This window comes from Marmota flaviventris, chromosome X, assembly GCF_047511675.1.
Source record: "Marmota flaviventris isolate mMarFla1 chromosome X, mMarFla1.hap1, whole genome shotgun sequence".
NCBI lineage: Eukaryota > Metazoa > Chordata > Mammalia > Rodentia > Sciuridae > Marmota > Marmota flaviventris.
The window spans coordinates 69,688,719-69,716,396 of record NC_092518.1 but is presented as its reverse complement, the minus strand read 5'-3'; the positions used below and the strand labels follow the sequence as shown (position 1 = coordinate 69,716,396).

The 27,678-nt window shown below is 32.2% G+C and overlaps 1 protein-coding gene across 1 annotated transcript in view; it reads right to left on the bottom strand.

The window, feature by feature from the left end:
* Positions 1–27,678, bottom strand: part of LOC114091206 (uncharacterized) — a 502,987-nt gene that overhangs the window by 159,620 nt on the left and 315,689 nt on the right. Inside the window, exons 9-11 of the mRNA XM_071606073.1 lie at positions 17,045–17,166; positions 15,114–16,606; positions 11,600–11,692 (exon numbers count right to left, since the gene is read on the bottom strand). Coding sequence (XP_071462174.1) covers positions 11,600–11,692; positions 15,114–16,606; positions 17,045–17,166 — 1,708 coding nt within the window. The remainder of the gene's footprint in view (positions 1–11,599; positions 11,693–15,113; positions 16,607–17,044; positions 17,167–27,678) is intronic.

The following is a 27,678-nucleotide window of genomic DNA, read 5'->3' as shown; positions in this document are numbered from 1 at the left end:
TGCCACCCAGGTTACCTACACCATCCTGAAGGCAGAGACACCAGCTTAAACCAGACAACCTCACCTATTGGATGAGAAGAGAAACAGAAAAGATATGGATCTCTAAAACTAGCAAAAACCCTGGTTTCTTCTTTTGAGTATTTTTTTTCCTCTTTCCTCTTCTACCTGTCTATCCTCTGGCCCTCACATCTCCAACATATGTGAAACCAAGAACTTTGCATGAAATAGGATTTTGAGGACTGAGTCATCTGAATAATATAATATAGATGTGTTATATATTCCCCCCTTTTTTCTCCTTTCATTTTTCCCCCTCAAAATTTTACTATTTTAACATCCTGTATTTTTCTAACTACATTGTTTCATGTACTCTACTGTCTTCTTACTAACCCTCTTCATTAGATTTCTCTTTCACATTTCCTAAGACATATTAACTCTATACCCTCACATTTTCCCCCTCAGAATATCATCCAACACCCACCCCAAATTCATTGTCCACTGTCAGAAACTCTAAACCTTTTTGTGAAATTGATTATATTTTAGATAATAATTGAATTCAACATTTCTGTACATTAAGACTAAACTGTAATTGTCTTAATAACAACAAATTTTTGTAGGTGATATATTGTTGATATTGAGATCTGTTAACATTTTCCTTCTCCCCAAAAGAGTGATCTTGGAACCCTACAAGAGCACTACAAACCTATAGGGTAAAAACAATGACATGCCAGTTCCACAGAGCTGGAAAGGAAGACACACAAGAAACATGAAGAGACAAGGGAACAAAGTACCACAAACAAATCAAGACACTACAACATTAGAAACATTGGCAGCCACAGCATAAAAAAATTACAGAGTAAGGGTTCAGGATATACATAGGTAAAATGTTCTGTGAACTCAAGGAAGATATAAGAGAGCAAATATAAGCAGTGAATTATCACTTCAACAAGGAGCTACATAAACAAATCCAAGAAGCAAAAGATCACCTCAAAAGGGAGATAGAGGTTCTAAAAAAATCCAAACAGAAATCCTTGAAATGAAAGAAACAATAAACCAAATTAAAAGCTCAAATAAAAGCATCACCAACAGAGTAGACCACTTGGAAAATACAGACATCAGATAATGAAGATAAAATATATAATCTTGAAAAGAACATACACCACACAGGGAAAATAGAAAGAAATCACAAGCAGAACATTCAAGAAATATGGGATAGCATAAAAAGACCAAATATAAGAGTTATTGGATACAGGAAGGCATAGAAGTTCAAACCAAAGGAATGAACAATCTACTCAATGAAATAATATCAGAATACTTTCCAAACATGAAGAATTAATTGGAAATCCAGATTCAGGAAGCCTACAGGACCATGAAAATACAAAATCACAACAGTTCCACACCAAGGCATATTATAATAAAAATGCCCAACATACAGAATAATAAGAGAATTTTAAAAGCCACGAGGGAAAATAATCAAATTACATATAGGGGAAAAACCAATTAGAATAACAGAAGATTATTCAACACAGACCCTGAAAGCTAGAAGATCCTGGAACAACATATATAAGGCTCTGAAAGAAAATGGGTGTCAACCACGAATCTTGTTTCCAGCAAAATTAAGCTTTAGATTTCTAGATGAGATAAAAACTTTCCATGATAAACAAAAGTTAAAAGAATTTATAGCTAGAAAACCAGCACTACAAAACATCTTCGGGAAAATATTCCATGAAGAGGAAACAATAAACAACAATGAAAATCAGCAGAGGGAGGTAATACCCTAAAGGGAAAAACTAATTAAAGAAGAAAATCAAGTCAAGTTAAACAACAAAAATAAACAAATATGGCTGTGAATAAAACCATGTCTCAATAAAAGCCCTGAATATAAGTGGCTTAAACTCACCAATTAAAAGACATAGCTTAATAGATTGGATTAAAAAACCCAACAATATGCAGCCTACAGGAGACTCATGTGATAGGAAAAGACATACACAAACTGAAGGTGAAAAGTTGGGAAACATCATACCACTCACATGGATTGTGGAAGCAAGCAGGGGTTTCCATCCTTGTATCAAGTTAGACTGCAAGCCAAAGTTAATCAAAAGGGATAAAGATGGACATTACATACTGCTCAAGGGAACCATACACCAACAAGACATAACAATTATAAATATATATGCCACAAACAATGATGCAGCCATGTTCATCAAAAAATTCTTCCAAATTCAAGAGTGAAACTGACTTTAACACACCTCTCTCAGCACTAGATAGTTCTTCCAAACAAAAGTTGAATAAAGAAACTGTAGAACTCAATAATACACTCAATTACTTGGACTTAACTGACATACATAGAATATTCAACCTGCATCATGATGATACACTTTCTTCTCAGCAGCACAAGGATCCTCCTCTAAAATAGATGATATAATATGCCACAAAGCAACTGTTAGCCAATACAAAAAAGTAGAGATACTACCATGCATTTTATCAAATCATAATGGAATGGACTTGGGAATCAATGACAAAATAAAAAATAAAAATTTATGCAACACCTAGAGACTAAACAATATGTGACTGAACAATAGGTAGCAGAAGAATTCAAGGAGGAGATTAAAAAATTCTTAGAGGTAAATGAGAACATAGACATAACAAATCAAAATATCTGGGACACTATGAAAGCAGTACTAAGAGGACAGTTCATTGCATGGAGTTCATTCCTTAAAAGAAGAAAAAGTCAACAAATAAATGACCTCACATTACATCTCCCAGCCCTAGGAAATGGGAGTTCATAACCCACTTGAATCAAATGTATGGAAGATGATATGTCATGAGCTGTGTAATGTTTTGAACAACCAATAAAAAAAAAAATAAAAAAAAAGAAAGTAGTAGAAGCCAAGAAATAATTAAAATTAGAGCTGAAATCAATGAAATTGAAACAAAAGAAAACAAGTAAAAAATTGACAAAACAAAAAAGTTGGTTCTTTGAAAAAATAGATAAAATTTACAGACCCTTAGCTACACTAACAAAGAGAAGGAGAGGGCAAACTCAAAGTACCAGCATATGTGGTGAAAAAGGTAATATTACAATAGGCACTACAGAAATACAGAGGAAAATTAGAAATTATTTTGAAAACTTATATTGCAATAAAATAGAAGACATTGACAAATTTCTTAAGTCATACAATTTGCCCAGATTGAATCAGGAAGGTATACACAATTTAAACAGAGCAATATCAAGTGCTGTAATAGAAGACACCATCAGAATCTTACCAACCAAGAAAAGCCCAGGACAAGATGGATACACAGCTGAGTAATACAAGACCTTAAAGAAGAACTAATACCAATGCTCTTCAATTTATTTCAGGAAATAGAAAAAGAGGTAGCACTTCCACATTCATTCTATGAGGCCAATATCACCCTGATCCCCAAACCTGGCAAAGACACATCAAAGAAAGAAAACTTCAGACCAATATCCCTAATGAACATAGATGCAAAAATTCTCAATAAAATTCTGACAAATCAAATACAAAAACATTTCAAAAAGATTGTAAACCATGATCAGGTGGGATTCATCCCATGGATGCAAGGTTGGTTCAATATACAGAAATCAATAAATGTAATCCATCACATCAATGGACTCAAAGATAAGAATTATATCATTGTTTCAATAGAAGCTGGAAAAGCATTTGACAAAATACAGCACCCTTTCATGTTCAAAACACTAGAAAATCTAGGGATAACAGGAACATATATCAACATCACAAAGGCTATCTATGCCAAGCCTCAGGCCAACATCATTCTAAATGGAAAAAGATTAAAGGCATTCCCTCTAAAAACTGGAACAAGACAGGGATGCCCTCTTTCACCACTTCTATTCAACATAGTTCTTGAAACACTGGCCATAGCAATTAGACAGACAAAAGAAATTAAAGGGATATCTATAGGAAAATAAGAACTTAAATTAGCACTATTTGCTGAAGATATGATTCTATATATAGAAGACACAAAAAGCTCCACCAGAAAACTTCTAGAACTAATAAATGAATGAATTCGGCAAAGTAGAAGAATATAAAATCATAACCCATAAATCATAGGTGTTTCTGTATATCAGTGACAAATTCTCTGAGAAGGAAATGAGGAAAACTATCCCATTTACAATAATCTCAAAAAATAAGATACTTGTGATTCAACTTAATGAAGGAGGTGAAAGATCTATGGAGTGAAAACTATGGAACCCTAAAGTAAGTAATCAAGGAAGACCTAGAAGATGGAAAAATCTACCTCACACTTGGATAGACAGAATTAATATTATCAAAATGACCATACTACCAAAAGCACTATACAGAGTTAATACAATTCCGGTCAAATTACCAATGGCATTCCTCATAGAAATAGAAAAAACAATCACGAAATTCATCTGGAAAAATAAGAGACCTAGAATAGCTAAAGTAATTCTTATAAGGAAGAATGAAATAGGTGGCATCACTATACCAGACCTTAAATTATACTACAGAGCAATTGTAACAAAAACAGCATGGTTTTGGCACCAAAACAGACTGGTAGACCAATGGTACAGAATAGAGGACACAGAGACTCACCCACAAAATTACAATTATCTTGTATTAGACAAAGGTGCCCAAAACATGCATTGGAGAAAAGGTAGCCTCTTCAACAAATGGTGCTGGGTAAACTGGAAATCCATATGCAACAAAATGAAATTAAACCCCTATCTCCTTTTTTTTTTCTATTTCATATCTTTATTGGAAAGATATAACACCTGCATTCAGAATTCAAAGTCTTATGGACAGAAAAACAGATCAGAAACTGATAATTAGCCGACTGCACCTCTGGTAGTCAACCTACATATGTCCATTCATAGGTCCCTCAAGTAAATGCACAAGATCCCAAGTGCTATTATTATGCACACTGTTCACAGGAAAGCCTCTTAGAAAGCTTAGCTCTTATTTCTTTCAGAAACTTAAACCCCTATCTCTTACCATGCACAAAACTCAGCTCAAAGTAAATCAATACCCTAGGAATTAAACCAGAGACTCTGTTTCTAATAGAAGAAAAAGTAGGCCCTAATCTTCATCATGTGGGATTAGGCCCCAACTTCCTTAAGAAGACTCTTATAGTGCAAGAATTAAACCAAGAATCAATAAATGGGATGGAATCAAACTAAAAAGTTTCTTCTCAGCAAAAGAAACAATCTGTGAGGTGAACAGAGAGCCTACATCCTGGCAGCAAATTTTTACTCCTCACATATCAGATAAAGCACTAATCTTTAAAGTATATAAGAACTCAAAAAGCTAAGCATCAAACTAAAAATAAATAAATAAATAAACAAGCAAACAAACAAACAAATAAATAACCCAATCAACAAATAGTCCAAGGACCTGAACAGACACTTCTCAGAAGAGAATATACAATCAATCAACAAATATATGAAGAAATGTTATCATCTCTAGCAATTAGAGAAATGCAAATAAAAAATACTCTAAGATACCATTTCACTCCAGTCAGAATGGCAGCTATCATGCAGACAAACAACAATAAGTGTTGGTGAGGATTTGGGGCAAAACGTACACTCATACATTGCTGGTGGGACTGCAAATTGGTGCAGTGAATATGGAAAGCAGTATGGAAATTCCTTGGAAAACTGGGAATGGAACCACCATTTGACCCAGCTATTACTCTCCTTGGTCTATACCCAAAGGATTTAAAAACATCCTACTACAGGGACACAGCCACATCAATGTTGATAGCAGCAGAATTCACAATAGATAAACTGTGAAGCCAACTAGATGCCCTTCAGTGGATGAATGGATAAAAAAATGTTGCTTATATACACAACGGAATTTTACTCAGCAATAAAAGAGAATAAAATCATGTCATATGCAGGTAAATGGATAGGGTTGGAGAAAATAATGCTAAATGAAGTTAGCCAATCCCCTTCCAAAAATGGCAAATGTTTTCTTAGATATAAGGAGGCTGACTCATAGTGTGGTAAGGAAGGGTGTGCATGGGAGGAATAGATAGTATAAATGTATATTTTCTATTCTTAAATAGATTTGAAGAAAAGTTTTATAAAGTGATGTTTATTTAATTTACTATAAGGTGTAGAATATATAGAAATATTTGCCAATAACAATACAAAAAAGCTGAGTAGCACCAACTTTAACTGGGCCAAGAAAATATCTCCAGTTGATAAACAAAGTTCAGAAAAACAATAAAGAGAAACAAATTATGAGAAATCTAATTAATATAATGTAATATATTATAATAGCATATACTTGTTCTCTGTTTTCTCTCAGGTACTTCAAGACATAAAATCACTATAGTAATAAATCTATCAGTGTGTTGATGTGTTTATGTGTGTGTGTGTGTGTGTGTGTGTTTGTGTGTGTATCCCACCATAAGGATGAAAATTAGAATAAAGCAATATAGGAGTAACATTTATATATATTACTGGAATTAAGTTAGCATAATAAAGAGATAATAATAAGATGCACATGGTAATACCTAGGGTAACCAGTAAGGAAAGAAAATAAAAACCTGCCTTAACTAAATCAAATGTTTCATTAGAAAACATTTACTTAATGCAAAGGAAATAGCAAAGAAAGAATAAGGGAATAAAAAAGACATAGAACACACAGAAAATGGAAAGTAAAATGGCAAATACAAATTTGACTATAAAATGATAACGTTAAACATGGAAAATCCAATGAAACACAGATATTGTAAAACTGTATACCAAAGGAGATTCAACTATATGCTATGCGAACAATCATACTTTAGATTCCATGATACAAAAAAATGAAAGTAAAAGGATGAAAAATATAAATCATGAAAATAGGAGTCTCAGAAAACTGGACTGGCTATACTAATATCACACAAAAATAACTTTAAAACAAACACTGTTACTAGAGATAAAAAGGACATTTTTATGATGATAAAACTGTCAACTAATCAGGGAATGATACAATTATTAATGTATATACATTTAATAACAGAACATTAAAATATATGAAACAAAACCTGACAGAAACCAAGAGAAAAATAGTAAAAAAATAGTTGAATATATCAATATCTCATATTCAATAATTGATAGTTTAAAGAATAACAAGGTAAAAGAAAACATGAACTATACCATAAATCAACTAGAACTAATAGATGTTGATATAAAACATTCAAGTTAACAACAAAGGAATATACATTCTCAAGTTGAGGCACAAAATTCACCAGTTATTATAGATCATATGGTAAGCAATGGTGAAAGACTGGATATTTTACCCCTAATATAAGGATTTATTTTCTAATTATTCTCTTCAAAATATGTAAAATTATATACTACATATTAATATTAGATATTCTATTGGAGCTTCTGCTCAGAGAAATCAAGGAAAGAAAATTAATAAAAGGTATTCAGATTGGAAAAAAGAATATTAATTGATGATATGATTTTTATATAGAAAATTCTTAGGAAACTACTAAAATCTATCATAATAATAAAGCAGTACATCAAGTTTCAAAATGCAAGATCAATATTTAAAAGTCTACTGTATTTCTATATCCTTGCAATGAAAAGTCAAAAATTAAATTGAGAAAACAATTCCATTTACAACACCATCAAAAATAATTTGAGAACATTCAATAAGAGAAGTTCAACATCATACTCTGAAAACACAAAGCATTGTTGAATAAAAATTTTAAAAATACCTATGGAACTATATTCCAGGTATTGGAAGATTTAATATTACTAAGATGGAGATATTACACAAATTGATCTACAGATTTAATGTAGTCTCTATCAAAATCTCAGTTGAATTTTTGGGTTAAAGTGAAAAACTCATTCTAAAATTCATATGGAATTGCAAAAAGTGTGTAAAGACCAAAATATTCTTGAAAAAGAATAACAAATTGGGTGTATTTATGCTGTCATTTTCAAAACTTACTACAAGGCAATATAAATCAAGAAAGTATGGTGCTGACACCATAATAGGTATTTAAGGCAATAGAATAGAATTTAGACTCAGAAATAAATTCATGGGTCAATAGGTATCTGACTTTTTACAAGGCTGTCAAGAATATTCCATGGGGCAAAGAATAATCTTTTCAACAAATGGTATTGGAGCAATGGACAGAACCATAAAAAAGAATGAACTGTTCTCATATATGATATCATATGCAAATATTAACTCAAAATGTATCAAACACTTAAATATAAGATCTATAACTATAAAGTTCTTAGGAAATATCATAGTTGTAAAACCTTTAAGTAAGAAAAATGCTCTTATGTATGACAATCAAATCATGAGCAACAAAAGGAAAAAGTTTGCGAATATAGATTTCATAAAAATTTAAAGCTTTTCTGCTTCAGAAACCATCAAAAAAGTAAGTGTACAGTCCATAGACTAGGAGAAATATTTCATACTTATATCTGATAATACACATGTAATAAAGAGCTGTTACATTTTGATGATAAATTGCAACACAATTAAAAATTGTTAAATTATTCAAATAGACATTCACCCAAGAAAGACATAAAATGACCAATAATTACATTAAAAGATCAGTAGACATCAAGGAAAGGTAAATCAAAATCACAAAGACAGACCATTTCATATTCAAGAGGGTGACTACTGCTGGAATATAAGTGTATAGTCACTCTGGGAAGTAGTCTGGCAGTTATTTAAGTTATTAACAATGTAGTTACTCAAGCAATTCTACTCTAAGATATATACCTGATAGAAATGAAAATATATAGCCTGCATAAAAACTTGCATGCAAATGTTTATAGTGGTCAAAAGGTGGAATTATTTGTCATCTGACAGATATATACACAAAATGTGATATATCCATATTGTGGAATACCATTCAGTCATATAAAGAATTAAGAACTGATACATGCTACATTGTGGAGCAATTTTGAAAACATTATGCAGTCAAATTGATATTGTCACAAAGTACCATGCATTATATGATTCCATTCATACGAAACATACTGAATTTAGAAAGCTATAGAAATGAAGAGTAGATTAATGGTTTCTTAGGGTTAGGGTAAATGGGAAAGTAAAGGTGTATAATAACTATAGGAAAAGAATTACCTTTTGTAATGACAAAAATGTTTCAAATTTAACTGTGGTAATGGTTGGCCATATTTGTGAATATACTTAAATCACTGAATTTTATATCTTACTGAGTAACTTAAATCTCACATGTGTTGTTTAAAAAATAATCTAATGAGCTTCCCTGATAGAACATTCCATACATGTTCTGGACTTTGGAGATACAGTAAGGCTATGTTCCTTCCATCTCTTTAGTATTAGCATAGAGAAGGAAGAGACATGGTTAAAGCTTACTTTAAAAATGTATTAGCAATAAGAGCAATGCTGGTGGCATCACAATACCTGATCTCAAATTATCCTACAAAGCTATAAAAAAACCCAGCAATATATTGGCATAAAAACAGACAATGGAATGCAAGATACAGAGAATCTATTCCTCACAGCTATAGTCATCTGATCCTTGAGAATGGTTCCAAAAACATATGTTGGAGAAAAGATAATCTTTTTAATAAATAGTTCTGAGAAAACTGGATATTCACAGTAAAGAATGAAAGTAGATCCCTATGTCTCACCCTTCACAAAAATAAATTCAAAGTGGTTCAAATATATAGGAAATGACCAGAAACACTGAAACTACTAGAAGAAACCATAGACGCAACACTCCAACATGTTGGTGCAGATATCTACTTCATTAAGACTCTAAAGCTCAAGAAATAAAACCAAGAATCAATAAGTGGGATGGTATCAAAATAAAAAGCTTCTGCACATGTAATACAGGGTAATAATGTCCATCTCATTCCACTGTCTTTCCCATCCCCACATACACTTACCTCCCCTGGAGGAAGGAGAATCTGTGCTCCATTTATGTATAATGTGTCAAAATACATTATACTGTTACATATAACTATTTAGAATACATTAAAAATTAATAAAAAGAATCATAAGAAAGCTTCTGCACAGCAAAGGAAACAATTAAGAGTGTGAAGAGAGAGACTACAGAGTGAGAGGTTTTTGCCAACTGCTCTCCCAATAGGGGATTAATATGTATATAAAAACTAAAAAAAAAAAAGGAAACACTTAACATTGGAAAAATAAATAACTAAATAAATATATAGGTAAATGAATTAATTTTTCAAAAGGTGAAATAAAAATTGCCAACAATTATGTGAAAAAAATGTTCAACGTCCTTAGCAATCACAAAAAAATCCATATCAAAACTACTTTGAGATTTCATTTTACTTCCACTCGGAATGGCAATCATCAAGAATACATATAAAATATCCGTTGTCAAGGATGTAGGGGAAAAGGTAGGATACACAGTGTTAGTGGGACTGCAAATTAGCAAAACCCCTTTGAAAAACAGTATGAAGATTCCTCAAAACCAGGAATGAAACCACTATATGAATCAACTATCCTACTCCTTGGTTTTTATCTGAAAGTACTAAAATCAGTTTACTACAGTGATATGGGCACATAAATGTTTATAGCGGTGCAATTTACAATAGCCATATCATGGAATCAACCCAGGTGCCCACCAACAGATGAATAGATACAGAAAATGTAGTATATATACACAGTGGTATTTCACTCATCCATAAAGAAGAATGAAATTATGTCATTTGCTTGTAAATAAAACTAGAAAATATGATAAGTGAAATAAGTTAGACTCAGAAAATCAGGGGTCAGATGTTTTCCCTTACATGTGGAAGCTAGAGAGAAAAAGAGGAATAAAAAAGGGATCTAATTAAAAAGGGAGATCTATAGAGTAGAGGAAGGGTTTCTGAGAGGGAGAGAGAAGGGGAGGGCATTAGGAACAAAATCTACTCAAATATGCTATGTCAATGTATATATACACCACAATGAATATGTCTTTTATATATTATTAGAATGCACTAATTTACATAAAATAAAAATGGTATGGGTTGTTAGAAGAGAACAAGGTCATTGGGGGAGGGAGGAGGGTAAGGAAAAGAAAGGTACAGGGGAATGACATTGATAAAACTTATGAGCATCTACAAACATGGCATAATGATTCTCACTATTATGTATGATATTAATGCATCAATAAAAAATAGCAATACACTAAATTTTGAGGAGTATATGTGAGAGGAGTAGCACAAAGTGAACTTTTTTCTTTGTTTCTTTGTTGTACATGTCTATTAATGAAAAGGGAAGTATCAGCTATGATACAAGAAATAAGCAAATGTCTCAAGAGAACAATTATCATCAAATAAGACATATAGCAACAGCTATATGAATTATGGGAAACTTATAGAATTAGGATAAGACACTTGGATCCTTTTACTTACTCTCTGCTAAATTTTGTTCCATGTACCTTTCCTTTTGTTAATTTTACTTTGTAGTAAATTGTATCCTTTAGTGCTGATGCATATTGAGTCCAATGAATCCTATAGAATAACTGTACATGGATATTGTCTTAAGGACCACTTAAACAAAACTTTCTGACTTTAATTTATTTCAAATATTGAGAAATAATATGATTACATTCTTAGGCAATTTCAATTGAATATACTCACCTTTGCTATCTATTTGTTGTAGCACAGAGTGTTGTTCTTTAGTTTCCTTTCCCTGGACAACTGGAGGTGGGAGGAAAACAGGTCTCCAAAAACCTAGAAAACATAAAATAGACCATATTATTTTCCAGTGCCTAATAAAAAGCAATGTAAAAAGGGGGACTTTATAATTCTGTAATGAAAAATTGTTTCTAATTATACTACTTTTCTTCAAATATATAATACTAGTGATCCTATGCTCACTTTTCAAGGAGTTTATTAAAGTAATACCAAAGCCCAGCTTTGAAACATTATATCATATATTATAATATATTTTCTCCATATAAAATAAAGTGGACGTTCATTTAACTCTAAAATAATTGTAGAAAGCTCTTGGTTTAAAAGCTGTGGTATAAATTTGGCTAACAAATTTATCATCTCTAGTCACAGCAAAGTGACTTAATTCTGGGTCTTGAAGATACACCAAGGCTGTTTTCCTCATAACTCATTACTATTGGCATAGATAAAGGAGAGGTGAAGTGAAAGCAATGATAGTGAACAGGAGATGAGTATCATAGTGGTTTTTATCTTTGTCTTTGTTATATTTTTTTAATTTATTAATGAAAAGACAAGTATCAGTTAAGATACAACAAAAATTAAGCAAATGCCTTAATATAAATTTTGTCAAAGAAGACATACAAGTGAAAGAACATAGTTTTTACACCTATATCCTTTAATTTTAATTTTAGGATTTAAAAAATCACATTTAGACTGTCAGTTTATATTTTCAATATATAATAGCTAAAGATGAATGAAAGCACCTAGCAAACGTTTGGTTTCATAATTGAAAGTATTTTCACCTATAAATTAGCCCTTATGGAAATGCATGCTTTATATTAATAATAATCTAGTATCTTGGGCTGTGGCTCAGTGGTAGCACACTTGCCTTGTATGTGTGAGGCACTGGGTTCGATTCTCAGCACTATGTATAAATAAATAAAAAAATAAAGATCAACAACTAAAAATATTTAAAAAATAATCTACACATTAGATAACTCATATCTAATCGCAATATATATATAGCATCAAAATTATTATAAGTGTATAATATATACTTTATATAATTGAAAGATAGTACATCTTCATGGTTAACAATAGAGATATTGGAGCATCATTTCACAACCTCTTTTACTTATCATGTTACCTTGGTTAATTACATATTTTCTTGTTCCTCAGTTTCTTGTTTGGCAAAAAGGAAAAAAAAATAAAAGATAATAGTAGGTATTTCCCAGACTTCTGAGGTTTGAATATATTTGTGCATGGAAAAATAGTGAATTAATATTAATAAATTTGTACTACTGAATTACTATTAATGAATTAGTATATGTAAAGGGTTTAGAAGAATTTATGGCATTGCTATATAAAGTTTATCTATGATATGTAAAGGGGTTTAACAATAGTGGGAATTAGATGCAATGCATGTGATTTGTGTAATATAATACTTAACACAGTTCAGTCACTCAATTTCAGATTCTATTATTGTTTTTACATAATGGACTTTACAAGTATGAAATGTGTTACTTAAGGTTCTATTTTCACATATTTATTATAATATATACTACGCACACAGTAGGCAATCAACAACATTTTGCAACCCATATCAATAACAATGCAGTTGAATCTCATGAGTCTTTCCACCCCTGAGCAACAGTTATTCCATTTCATTGAATATTTATCAGATGGTGTTTGAAAATATTAAAAACTGAAGCAAGAGGAAATTTAAATCTTTATAGCCTCTGTGCTGATTAAATGTAACTCTTAAGGGATTGCTAATATTACCTTATTAGAACAGAATGATATTAGATTAGTGGAGAATTAACATAGTGTTACTAAATTCAAATCCAATGAAAACATTTTTTAAAGATTTTTTCCCTTTCTTCGTAAAATTAAACTATTTTTTTTTAACGACTACCTTTCCTATAAACTACTTGGAAAGAAAATCTCAGAAAACAATTTCTCCCTGTTTTTTTCTGTCCAATAGGATTGCATTTCTAACTATAGGGCAGACAAATTTTTGTTTGTTTGTTTTTTGTTGTTTTTACCTCCTCAGGGACTATAAAAGTCAGGTAAATATTTTCCTTTGCTGTTAAAGTAAAAATATCATAGTTATTCTAGCTAAATTAATGACTTGTGATAAAGATACCTGACAATCAGTGCAACCTCTAGTAAAACTTTTTGCTAAATGCTCCAAAATTCAGAGCATACCTGCTTTTTATTGGACACATTAGTCTGCCACACTTAAAGCAAATGACATCTGAGAAATGTCAATGTTATTTGGGACAAATTTAAAGTCTTATTATGTGATGTTATGGTTTAGATATGAGGTATCCCTTGAAAGTTCATGTGTGAAACAATGCAAGAAAATTTAGAGGTGAAATGATTAATGAGATCCTTAACTCAATCAGTGAATTAATCCTCTGATAGGGATTAACTGGATGGTAACTGCAGCTTGGTAAGGTGTGACTGGAGGAGGTGGGTCACTAGGGGTGTGCTTTTGGGGTACTTATTTTATACATGGTGAGTGAGGACTCTGTCTCTTTGTACTTCCTGATGTGATGTCTTGAGCTACTTCTCTCCACCACACTCTTCTGCCATGATGTTCTGCTGCATCTCAGGCCCTAAGGAATGGAGTCGGCCATCTATGGACTGTGACCTCTAATCCTGTGAGCCCTCAAATAAACTATTACTCCTTTAATTGTTCTTGTCAGGTCTTTTGTTCACAGCAATGAAAAAGCTGACTAAAACATAGGGAAATAGTATATTCAAATAGGAAATTATGATTATACATTAATGGATTTTATTTTAAACACTGTTTTTGAAAGGAGTTACAGTTTATTTTAAAAAGTATTCTAATATCATAGGCAAGCTTTCTTGAAATATTTAGGGTCAAGTTCTTAGGTAATTTTGGTACTTAGAGCTAAAAGGCTTCTTGGAAAATGTATAGTATAAACAAAAACACTATCTATAAGCATACCTTGATAAAATGGCTTAGGAAATCAAGAATCATAATGATTTGGTATGGTAAACATGATTGATAATATAAATGCTAACTTTTCATTGGAAATCATAGAGGTTAGATAATGCTATTTTGAGAGAAGCAAAATAATTTGAATGTTTTTAGGCTTGAATATTTACCACATTCCACAAAAACTAATAATAAGAAAAATTATTAGTTATTTGTACATATATAATGATGGGAGGTAAATTCAACATGGTGTTTCTTAGGCCAACATAACCATGTTTGCTAAGTATTCTTTAATTTTCCTCCTTTTATGTTAAGGAGATAAAAAAAAAAACTAAACTAAAGTGAGATTTGCCCAATTTTTTAAAGTGAAATGAAAATTGGGTTTAAGATGCCTTTCTTCAGAATTGCTGATAAAATGGTCGCAGATCCAAATCTGTCAATTTTTGAAATGTCATAATGTCATTAAACTTATAAAACAAGCTCTTTTCAAAGGCAATATACATTTACACTTACCTTGAGGACGATTTTCCTTTCTGCGAGCACCAAGCCGTTGTGCTTCATTTTCTGAGTCAAGGTGATATCTTTCACTGTCAACTGTAGTTCTCTGCTTTTTTTCATTATCAGACTCCATGAGATGGCTTTCACTTTCTTCATCTACTTGAAGTTTTACATTTTCAAATTGTTCCCTCTCCATCTCCATCAAGCATCTTTTACTTTCAAATTCACTTTGATTTCTTTCATTTTCAGGGCTGGTATGATGTTTTTCATAATGAGAGTCTTCATTATGCATATCCAACTCATACTGAAGATTTTGAGAGTCATCCTGACAGCTTTCAGAGATATTCTGAAGTTTTACAGATCTATGCTGATATTTTCTAGGGCTATCCCAGCATTTACCATGATCAAAGTCTGATTGTTCTTTTGCAGAGTCTGTCAATTTTCTTTCAGATTTAGACTTGTCCATCCAGAATCTTTCCACGTCACAGACACTTTGGCAAGTTTTGACCTTCTTCAGATGTTTTACAGAATCACTGGCCATCCCCAGACTTTCAGATTTCAAGTCCACTGTATGTTTTTCAGACCATGAATCTATCCAGAACCCGTCAGAATCAGTGCTCAGCTGAAATGTTTTAGGATCCATGAGACTTTTCTCAGTTGCAGAAGCTAGATCATATCTTTCTGTGTCTGAGGCCATCCCACATGGTTCAGAGTCAGAGTCCATCATATATCTCTTAGATCTAATCTTATGTTTTTCTTCCCCCATCAGATGTACCCTGGATTTAGAGTCTGTGTTCATTCTACCTCTTTCTGTTTCTGAGTCCATCACATACCTCTTAGAAGCAGAGACCATCCAGAACTTTTCAGTCTCCATTAAACTCTTTTCAGATTCCATCAGACGTTTTATAGAATCTGAGGCCATTTGGTGTTTTTCTGCCTTCAACTTGTGTTTCTCAGATGCAGAGGCCATGGGGCATTTTTCTGAGTCTGAGTCTATCCCCAGTCTTTCATTGTCAGAGTCCATCAGATACTGTTCAGAATCAGAGTCTGCCAAGCATTTTTCTGAACCTGAATCTATCCAGTGTTTTAGAGAGTCAGAGTCAACCTGGCACTGTTCAACTTTCACCAGGTGTTGCTCTGATTGCATCAGGTCTTCCTCTGAGCCTGAAGCCATCTGGTATCTTTTTGCTTCTAAAAGGTTATTTCTAGATGCTGAGTCCCTGGGACATGTTTCTGAGTCTGAATCTATTCCCCATATTACTGAGTCAGAGCCTTTTGAGTGTTGTTCTAAGTCATAGTCAGAACCTACGCCTCTATCAGAGTCAGAATCAATCACACATCTTTCAGAACCAGAGTCCATAAGAGGGGTGCCACTTTCAATTATTGTTAGATCTTGGAGACTTTTGTAGATCAAAGAACCACCTGGAGTTACAGAACTTTTTGTTTCAGAAACTTCTGTTTCACATTTATGTCCTTCATCATGTCTCAGCATAATAGTTTCTTCATTACTTAAAGAAAACACAAACAGGAATACCCTTTTGAATATTCATGAAATATTAGTAAACACATTGATTTCCTGTAAAATACTATAGAGTGTATAGTTCTACTTGTCTAATTGTGGAAAGCAAGAGACAACATTATGATTCTTGTGAAAAAATACTGGATGATTATTTCAGTATTTTAACTGGAAGTCATACTGAAGGTTGATTTTATACTCACTTGCATCTTTGCTCACACTTACAGTTTTCCAATGTACCTAAATGTAATTGCCTGATTAGGCTACTTCCTTGCAATATATCATTTCCTTGTTATTATCTAATCAATACATAATTTTTGTGGATATAATTTTATGTTAAAATGTAGTATAAAATAAAAGTAGCCTGTTTCTACAGTCTAATCCAAGATAAGATTGTAGTTAGGTAGACCTGATTATTAGTGAAGCTTACATCGGAGTGTTGAGTCTTTCTGAAGAAAAATATTCAAATCTGTCAGGTACTTTTTCATTTGGAAGTGACACATCTTGAATGGAAGATACAGGTTCACTTGCTGAAACAGTTGTTGTCATTAGCTGCAAAACAAGTAATACATTTTTTAATTCAAAGTAATATTTAACATTAAACAAATCATATTAAGGTATTTAAAATTAGTTACACTTGTGTTTAATGGACAGTCATATAACTTCCAAAGTAAAACTGAAGAATTAATATTTGAATATTAGAACAGGCATGGCAGACACATTATGGGGTATCTTCCCTTCTGCTTTTTTTTTACATAACCTGATGTTCCAAATTGGAGAAATAATATTCCTTCTTCAAATTCAGAAAAGTTTTTTTTTCCCCTGCTGTTTGTTGGAAAAGAGGATATGTAACCTCAGGCATCATAGAAAATCCATTTCTCTTATATGTTCAGATGAGTAGAAAAACCCAGTGTAGAGAAAGTAAAGAATGAAATAGCCATACATATAGGAAGTAGAAACAAGAGATAATATGCCTCTAGAGAAACAGAGATGGAAATAATTTCTTTCTGGGTTCCTGATGTTTAAGTCTCTCTAAGTATCGACTTCTGCTCATGACTTCTCTAAGGTAATCATAGATCATTGAAATAAGTTCTCACATCCTGTCCTATTTTTTCCTTAAGCAATTATGAGTGAGATTCTGTTCCTTTCAACCAAAATGACCTTCATAAACAGTAGAATTTCTGTCAATATTTTATTGTTAATCTCAAAGAGCAACATATATAACAATTGTGCCTTTTAGGCATAGAGAGGATCTTGCACAAGTGAAAATAAAGTTAAGTAACCAAAATTAAGTTTCCCTCTTCCATGAAACATAGAAATGAAATAAAAGAATAATATTGTAATGTGTCATTTAGTTATGATATAAGAAAGTTATCCTACACTATAACATACTTTAGAATTGTTTGTAATAAAACATTTGGAATCTCTCTTTTCAGATAATAACTATGAGGGTCAAATAAGATAATGTTTAGGAGGAAACATTCATTTTGAAAATTGTTAGATAATTATAAAATGTAATTATTAACAAATAAAAGAGAAACATGACATGACTTTGTATGGCAAACAAACACGAAAAATGTTGACATTTTTACATGCTAGAAAAAGTAGATAGCAAATGACTTTCATGGTTCTAAAAAGTGAGAATACCCAGAACTTCTCTGATTCCTGTTCTCAAGTCATATTAATAATTATTTAATCATAATTGCTCTGCCTCTGACTGCATCCATGTGGAGAGAGGACCCGACCATGCTTCAGATCCCCGGCTACCAACTATGGCTCCCCTCAGAACGCCTCCATCTTGGGACACTGCAGCCATAGTCCTTCCCACATGGTAGCCTCCACTGAGGGACAATGTACCGGGCCTAGAGGTAGCTGCCTGATGCAATACCACATGCCACAGCACTGCGTTGCTGCACAAGCCACTCAATGCCATCACACAGCCCAGCCTTCCATCCCCATCTCTGAAAGTGGTCACCTCCATCTTGGATTACCTTCATTGACTTCTCTGCCATCTGTAGTTGGGACAGCTTCCATCTTGGGATACCTACTGTGGTCTGGAAGCCCAATAGCAAGATACCTACAGGTATGATGCTACTGCTGCCACCAACTAGAGACATTACTGCTTCCATCAAGGGACAACCAACAAGACCTGAAAGACCACCACCAAGGTCTGTGGGGCTGGTTACACCACAGGTATCGCTACTAAGTGTGTTAAAGTATACCATCTTGTTGCAGAGGCAGAGAGAGCCCTGCATGGGGGTGCCCCTTTCTCTTTTTTCTTATTTTAACATCCAGATTCTTTTGATTCCCCTTTAATGCTTCTATAATATACTACTTCATAAACATCTCATTCTACACTCCCAAACAAAATGCCCCAAACAAACATCTCATTCTACACTCCCAAACAAAATGCCCCAAACAAACATCTCATTCTACACTCTCAAACAAAATGCCCCAAACATCTCATTCTACACTCCCAAACAAAATGCCCCAAACAAACATCTCATTCTACACTCCCAAACAAAATGCCCCAAACAAACATCTCATTCTACACTCTCAAACAAAATGCCCCAAACATCTCATTCTACACTCCCAAACAAAATGCCCCAAACAAACATCTCATTCTACACTCCCAAACAAAATGCCCCAAACAAACATCTCATTCTACACTCTCAAACAAAATGCCCCAAACAAACCAAGATGCTACAATAATAGAATCCATTGACAGTGCAGTAGATGAAATGTCACCAGTGTATATAATTAAAATGATCTGCAAATCAAAGAATAACACAAGAGAGCAAATACAATAAACAACTGATCACTCCAACAAAGAGATAAAAGAGCAAATATAAGTAGCCAAAGATCACTTCAAGAAAGAGATAGTCTGAAAAACAAAACAAAACAAAAAACCCAAACCAAACCAAAACAAAACAGAAATTCTTGAAGAGAAGGAGACAATAAACCAGATAAAAATTCAATAGAGAGCATCACCAACATTTGGAAGACAGAACCCCAGGCAATGAAGACAAAATATCCAATTTTGAAAATAAATTTGACCATACAGTGAAGATGATAAGAAACCATGAACAGAACATCCAAGAATTATAGAATAACATTAAAAGGACAAATCCAGATTTATCATGATAGAGGAAGGCATAGAGATTCAAACCAAAGGAATGTACAATGTCTTCAATGAAATAATATGAGAAAATTTCCCAAATATGAAGGATGAAAAAATTTCCCAAAGATGAAGCATCTTCTCAGCAAAAGAAATAATCAGTGAGGTGAAGAGAGAGCCTACAGATTGGGAGCAAATTTTTACCATATGCCCATCAGAGCACTAATATCTAGGATATATAAAGAACTCAAAAAACTTAACATCAGGGGCTGGGACTGTGGTTCAGTGGTAGCACACTTGCCTGGCATGTGTGAGGCACTGAGTTTGATTCTCAGCATTGCATATAAATAAATAAAATAAAGGTCTATCAACAACTTAAAAAAAAAAAAAACTTAACACCAAAAAAAAAAAACCCAATTAATAAATGGGTGAAGGAACCGATCAGACACTACTCAGAAGAAGATATAAAATCAATCAACAAATATATGAAAAAAATGTTCAACATCTTTGGTAATTAGAGAAATGCAAATTAAAACTACTCTAAGATTTCATTTCAGTCCAGTCAGAATGGCAGTTATCAAGAATACAAATAACAATAAGTGTTGATGAGGATGTAGGGGAAAAGGCACAATCAAACATTGCTGGTGAGACTCAAAATTGGTGCAACCAATCTGGAAAGTAGTATGGAAAAAACTGGAAAGAAACCATCATTTGACTCAGCTATTCCACTCCTTGGTCTATATCCAAAGGACTTAAAATCAGCATAATATAGTAATGCAAGCACATCTATGTTTATAGCAGGATAATTCACAATAGCCAAACTATGGAACCTACCTAGATTTCTTTCAATAGATAAATGGATAAAGAAACTGTGGTAACACAATGGAGTATTACTCAGCAATAAAAGAGAATAAAATTATGGAATTTTCAGGTAAGTGGATGGAGTTAGAGAATATGATGCTAAGCAAACTAAGCCAATACCAGAAAACCAAAGGCCAAATGTTTTCTCTGATAAGTGTATACTAATCCATAATGAAGGAGGCATGAGATGAGTGGAGGAACTTTGTATTGGGCAAAGGTGGGGAGAGGGCATAGGTATAGGAAAGATGGTGGAATTAGACGGACAACATGACCCTAGGTACATGTATGATTGCACAAATGATGTGATTCTTTCTTCATGTACAACCAGAGAATTGAAAAATTGTGTTCCATTTGTGTACAATAAGTCGAAGAGCATTCTACTATCATGTATATCTGATAAAACAAATAAATAAAAAAAAATTGTTCTGCCTCTAGTTGTTGTTTCTTTAAGGTAAAAAGTAAAAGGTGAAGGAAAATACAAGCTTATTTTATTCAACTTGAACTAGTCTACTTTTAATAAAAGTCTGCCTTCATAAATTGGTAACTAACACCTTTTTTCTTGTGTTTGATTTATCCAGGTATGTAGCCTCCTGAGGAAATGCATGGACCATATTTTTACTCTTCCTAAGATAGGTATGCATTCTATTACATTGACAAAAATAAATCATTCAAATTTGACTTTTCAAACATAAACTGTTTTATATGTTTAGGGAAATGAGAAATTATACAAAAACAAACCTTAAAATTGCATATGGAAACAACATAATTTACCTATATACCAAATGGATAAAATAATCACACAGAATATAGGAATGACTCATATGAAAAATAGTTTAATGGAAAATGCAGTAAATATGCAACTCATATTGGTTATTTATATTAGCACACTGCTTGGATATTTGAAGATGGCAACTTTATCAAAGTTTTATATCTTCTTTTTGACACACTAAGCCAAATATCTTTTTTAGCAGATATACTTTCAAAAGATGATATAAAGTGCCATAAGGGTTGTATGACTTTCTTAGTAACACCACTTTCCGCAGGTGGTGATGTTGAAATATACATGTTTTGTGAAAACTTAAACTTCAATTAACATCAGAAGTGAAAAAGGTACATTAATAAATTCGCTAACTAGAATTATACAAAATTAATTTATTTTTATATCTAAGAGGACTTTCCTGAGAACTGAAATTTGTGAAGTATTAAGAATTTCTTGTTGAGGAAGAAAAATTGCAACAGAACTCAAACTCAATTAGAGTTTTTGAAGGTTTTTTTTTTTTTTTAATTTGGGGCTGGGGATGTGGCTCAAGCAGTAGCACGTTCGCCTGGCATGCGTGCGGCCAGCGTTTGATCCTCAGCACCACATACAAAGATGTTGTGTCCGCCAAAAACTAAAAAATAAAAAAATATTAAAATTCTCTCTCTCTCTCTCTAAAAAATATTTTTTAAAAATTTGTTCTTATTAGTTATACATGACAGTTGAATGTATTTTGACATATTATACATATAAGAATTATAACTTACCATTATTCTGGTTGTAAATGATGTGGAATAAGATTTGTCATGTATTTTGATAAATATTTCTTCAACTAATATATTGTAAGGTGTGCCATTTTTCTAGAACATTGCTTAATTTTTCTCTATCTTTTGTTCTGTATATTATACTAATTTGCAGTTAAATCTACAAAGCTCTGTTCAAAGGTTAGTATCCCAATTTTTTCTTTATATCTGATTTTTTGATGTATTTTATGTATGTACCATATTTAAATAACTTAATCTTAAGTTATTTGGGTGTATATTTTTGTGTGTGTGTTTCCTTCCATAATCTTAACAAACAACTGTAGCTTTTAAGATGAAGAAGTTCATCACAGAGAATACTTCCTGATGTTGTGACGTCAGTGCTATGGCAACACACTTATAATACGGTTACAACTGCACTGCAACTATATTAATTGATCTGAAAAAAAATGGACTCAGGGGGAAGCTAGGATTCAGAGTCTATCAGATGATATCAACTAAAATAAAAGCCTAGCCTCACTGGGTAATATGGTGATAAAAGGGCTTCCATTAATGCCTATGTTATACTTTATTTTATAGAAAATTATTTTTGTCCATAGCCCTTTTAAAGTAAAAAGCACAATTATACAATTAGTTTGAATTTTTACTGAAATCCCATGAAAAGAAAATTGTCATGTGATTTGTAAAATTTTTAAAATGTTAAGTCTTAAATGGGGAGTTGCAAGTGAGTATGCAAGGGAGACCATGGGAAAGAGCTAATTTAATTTCTAAAAGAAGTAAACCTTACTACTTTTGGGATCTCACACATCAATGGTTCTTCTTCTCCTGTAAACTATCTGTATCACTGTACATTGTACATTTCCTTGAAGATTTACTTTGGGAAAGTGTCTTTATTAAGAATGTACCTCCACAATTTAATCCTGAGGAAAGAAGCCAGAATAGCCACATATTTCCTCCAAACACCCTAAGTAAATACAGCCCCATTTTAAGAAATGGCAAGTCAACTTGTTGAGGGGCTGACAAATATGCCTTATGGATCAAATCCAGCCCACACCTATTTTGGTATGACTTAAGGCCAAATAATATTTTTGGCCTTATATATGAATAAAATATAAAAACAAATATATGAATAAAATGTAAAAACAAAATCATTTACCCATTACTGAAAACAGTTGCCTTAAGAATTGAGGAAATTGTAATTACAAAACCTAAAATATTTGCAATGAGGTCCTTTAATGAAAATATTTGCCCATCTCTAACTTTTGTGACTTAGTGTCCTATGGCTTTAAGCAAGAAAACATATCTAGAATATATCAGGAACTCAAAAAATTTAATAACACAAAGTAAATCAATAAAAGCTGGGCAAATTATCTGAATAGACACTCATCAAAAGATGAAATGCAAGTGATCAACAAATATTAAAAATGTGCACTATATTAGAAAAATAAAACCAAAATATTCCCAAAACCTGTAGAAGAAAAGATATAATAAGATCCAAACTTAATTAAATAGAGAATAAAATAATAAAGAGCATCAACAAAATGGAGTTGGTTCTTTGAAAAGATGAACAAGATTGATAAATCCTTAGCCAAACTAACAAAGAGAGAGGAGAGAGAGAGAGAGAGAGAGAGAGAGAGAGAGAGAGAGAGAGAGAGAGAGAGAGAGAACAGCACTGTAATCCAGAGAATCATTAGGGACTATTTTGAAAATATGTATTCTACTGGGGACTATTCAGAAGAACTGAAAAATTTCTAGACACATATGACCTATCAAAATAGAACAAAGATGGTAAAGTTTCCTCTGGAATGAATCTGATATAACTTACTTTTGTACCTATATGATCACAATGAATCTCACCATAATTTACATCCACAAGAAATTAATTTAAAATAAAAACCTATGGGCAATTGGCAGAAAGATCAATAGAGGGAAGGGAGCATGGGGTGAGGGGAGGGAAGGGGAAGGAAAGATACTGGGTACTGAATTAGAGCAAGATACATTCCATACTTGTATAATTATGTCAAAATTGATTCTATTATCATGTATAACTAAAAAGACCAAGTAAAAATTAAAATAAAAAACTGAAATGGACTAATAACAAGAAAAGACACTGAAGCAGTAATTTTAAAAATCCAGTAAAGAAAGACCAGGACCAGAGGGATTCATAGATAAATTTTATAAGACATTTAAAGAAGAAATAACACCAATGCTCTCAATTTATTTCATGAAATAGAAAGAGTGGTAAATCTTATGAACTCATTATTCAAATTTAGTACCACCCTAACTTTAAAACCAGAAAAAGAAACTTCAAGTAAAGATAATTACAGACCAATATCATTGATGAACACAGATGCAAAATCCTAAATAAATAAGTGCAATACAAATCAACACTGTGTTAAAATGATTGTACACAGTGACCGAGTTTCTTTCAATCTGAGGAATCATGGATGTTTCAATATATGCAAATCAATAAGTATAATGTATCACATGAAGAGAGTCAAGGGAAAAAATCACATAATCATGTCAATAGATGCAGAAAAAACATTTTACAAATTCCACACCCTTTATTGTTAAAAACTCTTAGGAAACTATGAAATGAAGGAACTTTGTTCAACATAATAAAGTTTATAAATGCAAACCTAAAGTCAATGTTATACTGAATAGGAGGTAACAGAAAGCACTTCCTCCAAAATCAGGAATAAGAAAAGAATGTCCACTTTCACTAATCCTATTTCATGTAGTATTGGAAATTCTATGCACAGTAGGAAAGAGAAAGAAATAAAAAGAATATAAATAAGAAAGGAATAAGTCAAATTATATCTTTTTTGCAGATTATATGATCCCATACTTAAAATACCCTAAAGGTTTCATTAGAAAATTTCCAGAACTGATAAGAAAATTCAGCAAAATAGCATGGTATAAAATCAACTTATAAATACCAATAAATTTTGTATAATTCAATAATGAATATGCCAAGAATAAATAAAAAACCAATTACATTCACAGAAGCTTCAAAAATATGTAGGAATGAATCTAATGAAAGAGGCAAAATATCTCTAAAAGGAAAATGATAGACCATTGGGGAAAAAAAAGAAATCGAAAAAGATACTAAAAGATTCATAGACTTTCCATGTATGTGAATACATTGATTTGATTTTGTTAAAATGGTCACATCATCAAAAGCCATGTACAGATTCCATGCAACCTGCTTAAAAGTACCAATTATATTCTCCTCAGAATTAGAAAAATAAATTCTAAATTCCATATAAAAGAAAAACATTCTAAATTTCATATAAAAGGAAAAAAATATCCAGAATAGCTAAAGCAATCCTGAGGGAGGGAGGAACAATTCTGGAACCATCACAACATCCAATTTCAAATTATACTAGGAGGCCATATTAATAAAAACAACATACCACTTACTGATTTTTCAATTCTACTAATGGAATAGAATAAATGACACACAGAGACAAACTCATACAGCTATTGTCACCTGATTCTTGACAAAGTTGCCAAAACATGTGCTGGGGAAATGGCAATCACTTTCACAAATGGTGCTGCGAAAACTGAAATAGCCATATGTAGAAGAATGATCACCATGTAGATCACCATCTCTTACCATGTACAAAAGTCTACTCAAAATGCATCAAAGACCTAGGTATAATACCAGAAACGTTGAACTTGGTAAACAAACAAACAACAACAACAACAACAAAAATATAGTGGAAACACTTCAACATACAAGCACAAACAATTTCTTCCCCAATATGTCTCCTATAGTTGAGGAAATAATACCAGAGAGCTATACATGGGATGTCATCATAAAGCTTCTGCATAGCAAGATAAATAGTTAAGTGTAAAGAGATAGCCTATGGAATGAGAGAAAATCTTTGGCATCTAGTCTTATTACAGAGGATTAATATTCAATATATTTCAACATGTTAAAAAACTCAACACCATAAAAAAATAACACCTTCAATTAATGGGCAGGTGAAATGCACAGATACTGCTCAATATAAGAGTGCAAAGGCCAACAATAATATAAAAAATGTTCATCATATTTAGCCATCAGAAAAAATATAAATCTAAACTATATTGATACTTCACCTTACCCCCATAAGAAGGGCAATCATCAAGAACTCAAATAACACTAAAAGCTGGTGAGAACAGCTGGGGGAAAGGAACTATTACTCTGTTGTTAAGAATGCAATTTAGTATAGCCAGTTGGAAATCACTATGGGTGTTTCTCAAAAATATACAAATGGAACTACTATTCCATTCTTGGTATTTATTACCACTTCTTATTATTCATTTGAAAGAATTTAAGACAGCGTACTTTAGAGATACTTGGATACCCATGTGTATCACAGCATAGTTTACAATAGTCAGGTTATGGAATTAGCCCAGTTGTCTTTAAACAGATGCATGGATAAATAAAATATGGCATATAAACACAATGAAGTTTTATTCACTCATAAAGATTAAATTGTTTTTTGCAGAAAAATGGATGTAACAGGAGAGCATCATGTTAAATGAAATAAGCAACACAAAGAAAGACAAGTATCATATATTTCTCTTATATGTGGAACATAGAGTGATAAAAAATAAAAACAGCACATCAGGAAAATAGAAGGAAACTGGATCATGTGAAGGGAGAAAGGCACTGTAAGAGGGGAGATATTGGAAGTGAAATTGGACAAATTGTTATATGCATATACAAATATGCTACAGTGAAATTCACTATTATGTAAAATAAATAGACATTTAAAAATAAAAAATTTCATAAAGGTATGGAGTGATGGGTATGCTACTTATTTTTACTGGATCATTATATAGTGCAAACATATATCAAATCACCACATTTTATCCTCTAAATATGTGCAATTTAATATGTCAGTTAAAAATAACTAAGTATGGGGCTGGGGTTGTGACTCAGTGGTAGAGTGCTCACCTAGTATGTGTGTGGTATTGGGTTCAATCCTCAGCACCACATAAAAATAAATAAATAAAATAAAGGTATTCTGTTCAACTACAACTAAAAAAAAATTAAAAATAACTAAGTATTTATGATGACAATTATTGAACAAATGTGTAATCAGAATAAATGTAACCTTAAAATTAGCAAAAATTCTAGAGATGAAATTTGCAATAAGAAAAAAAATAATTTTTTTCAGCAGATGAATTAAAAAAAAATATATATATATTTGAAACAGATAACTGAAATATGTACTTGAGATGGCAGGAAAAAATCAGAAACCTTGAAGATACACAAATTGAATTCCTCCAGTCCAAATAACAGGGAAAAATATCTAAAGAAAATTATCAAAGTATCAGAAACTTGTGGGATAACACCAAACATGCCAGAAAAGTGTAAAGTGTCTAAGAAACAGAAAAGATAAAGAAGCAGATAAAAATATTTTCTTCAGTGTGCTTCAGTAAATAATCATGAACATACTTGAAATAGAAAGAAAGTCTAAGAAAATATGTAAATTGAAATCCTCAGCAAGTAAATAGAAGATAGGAAGATATAATGGAGAGAATAGAGGAAAGAATCAGAGACTTGAAGA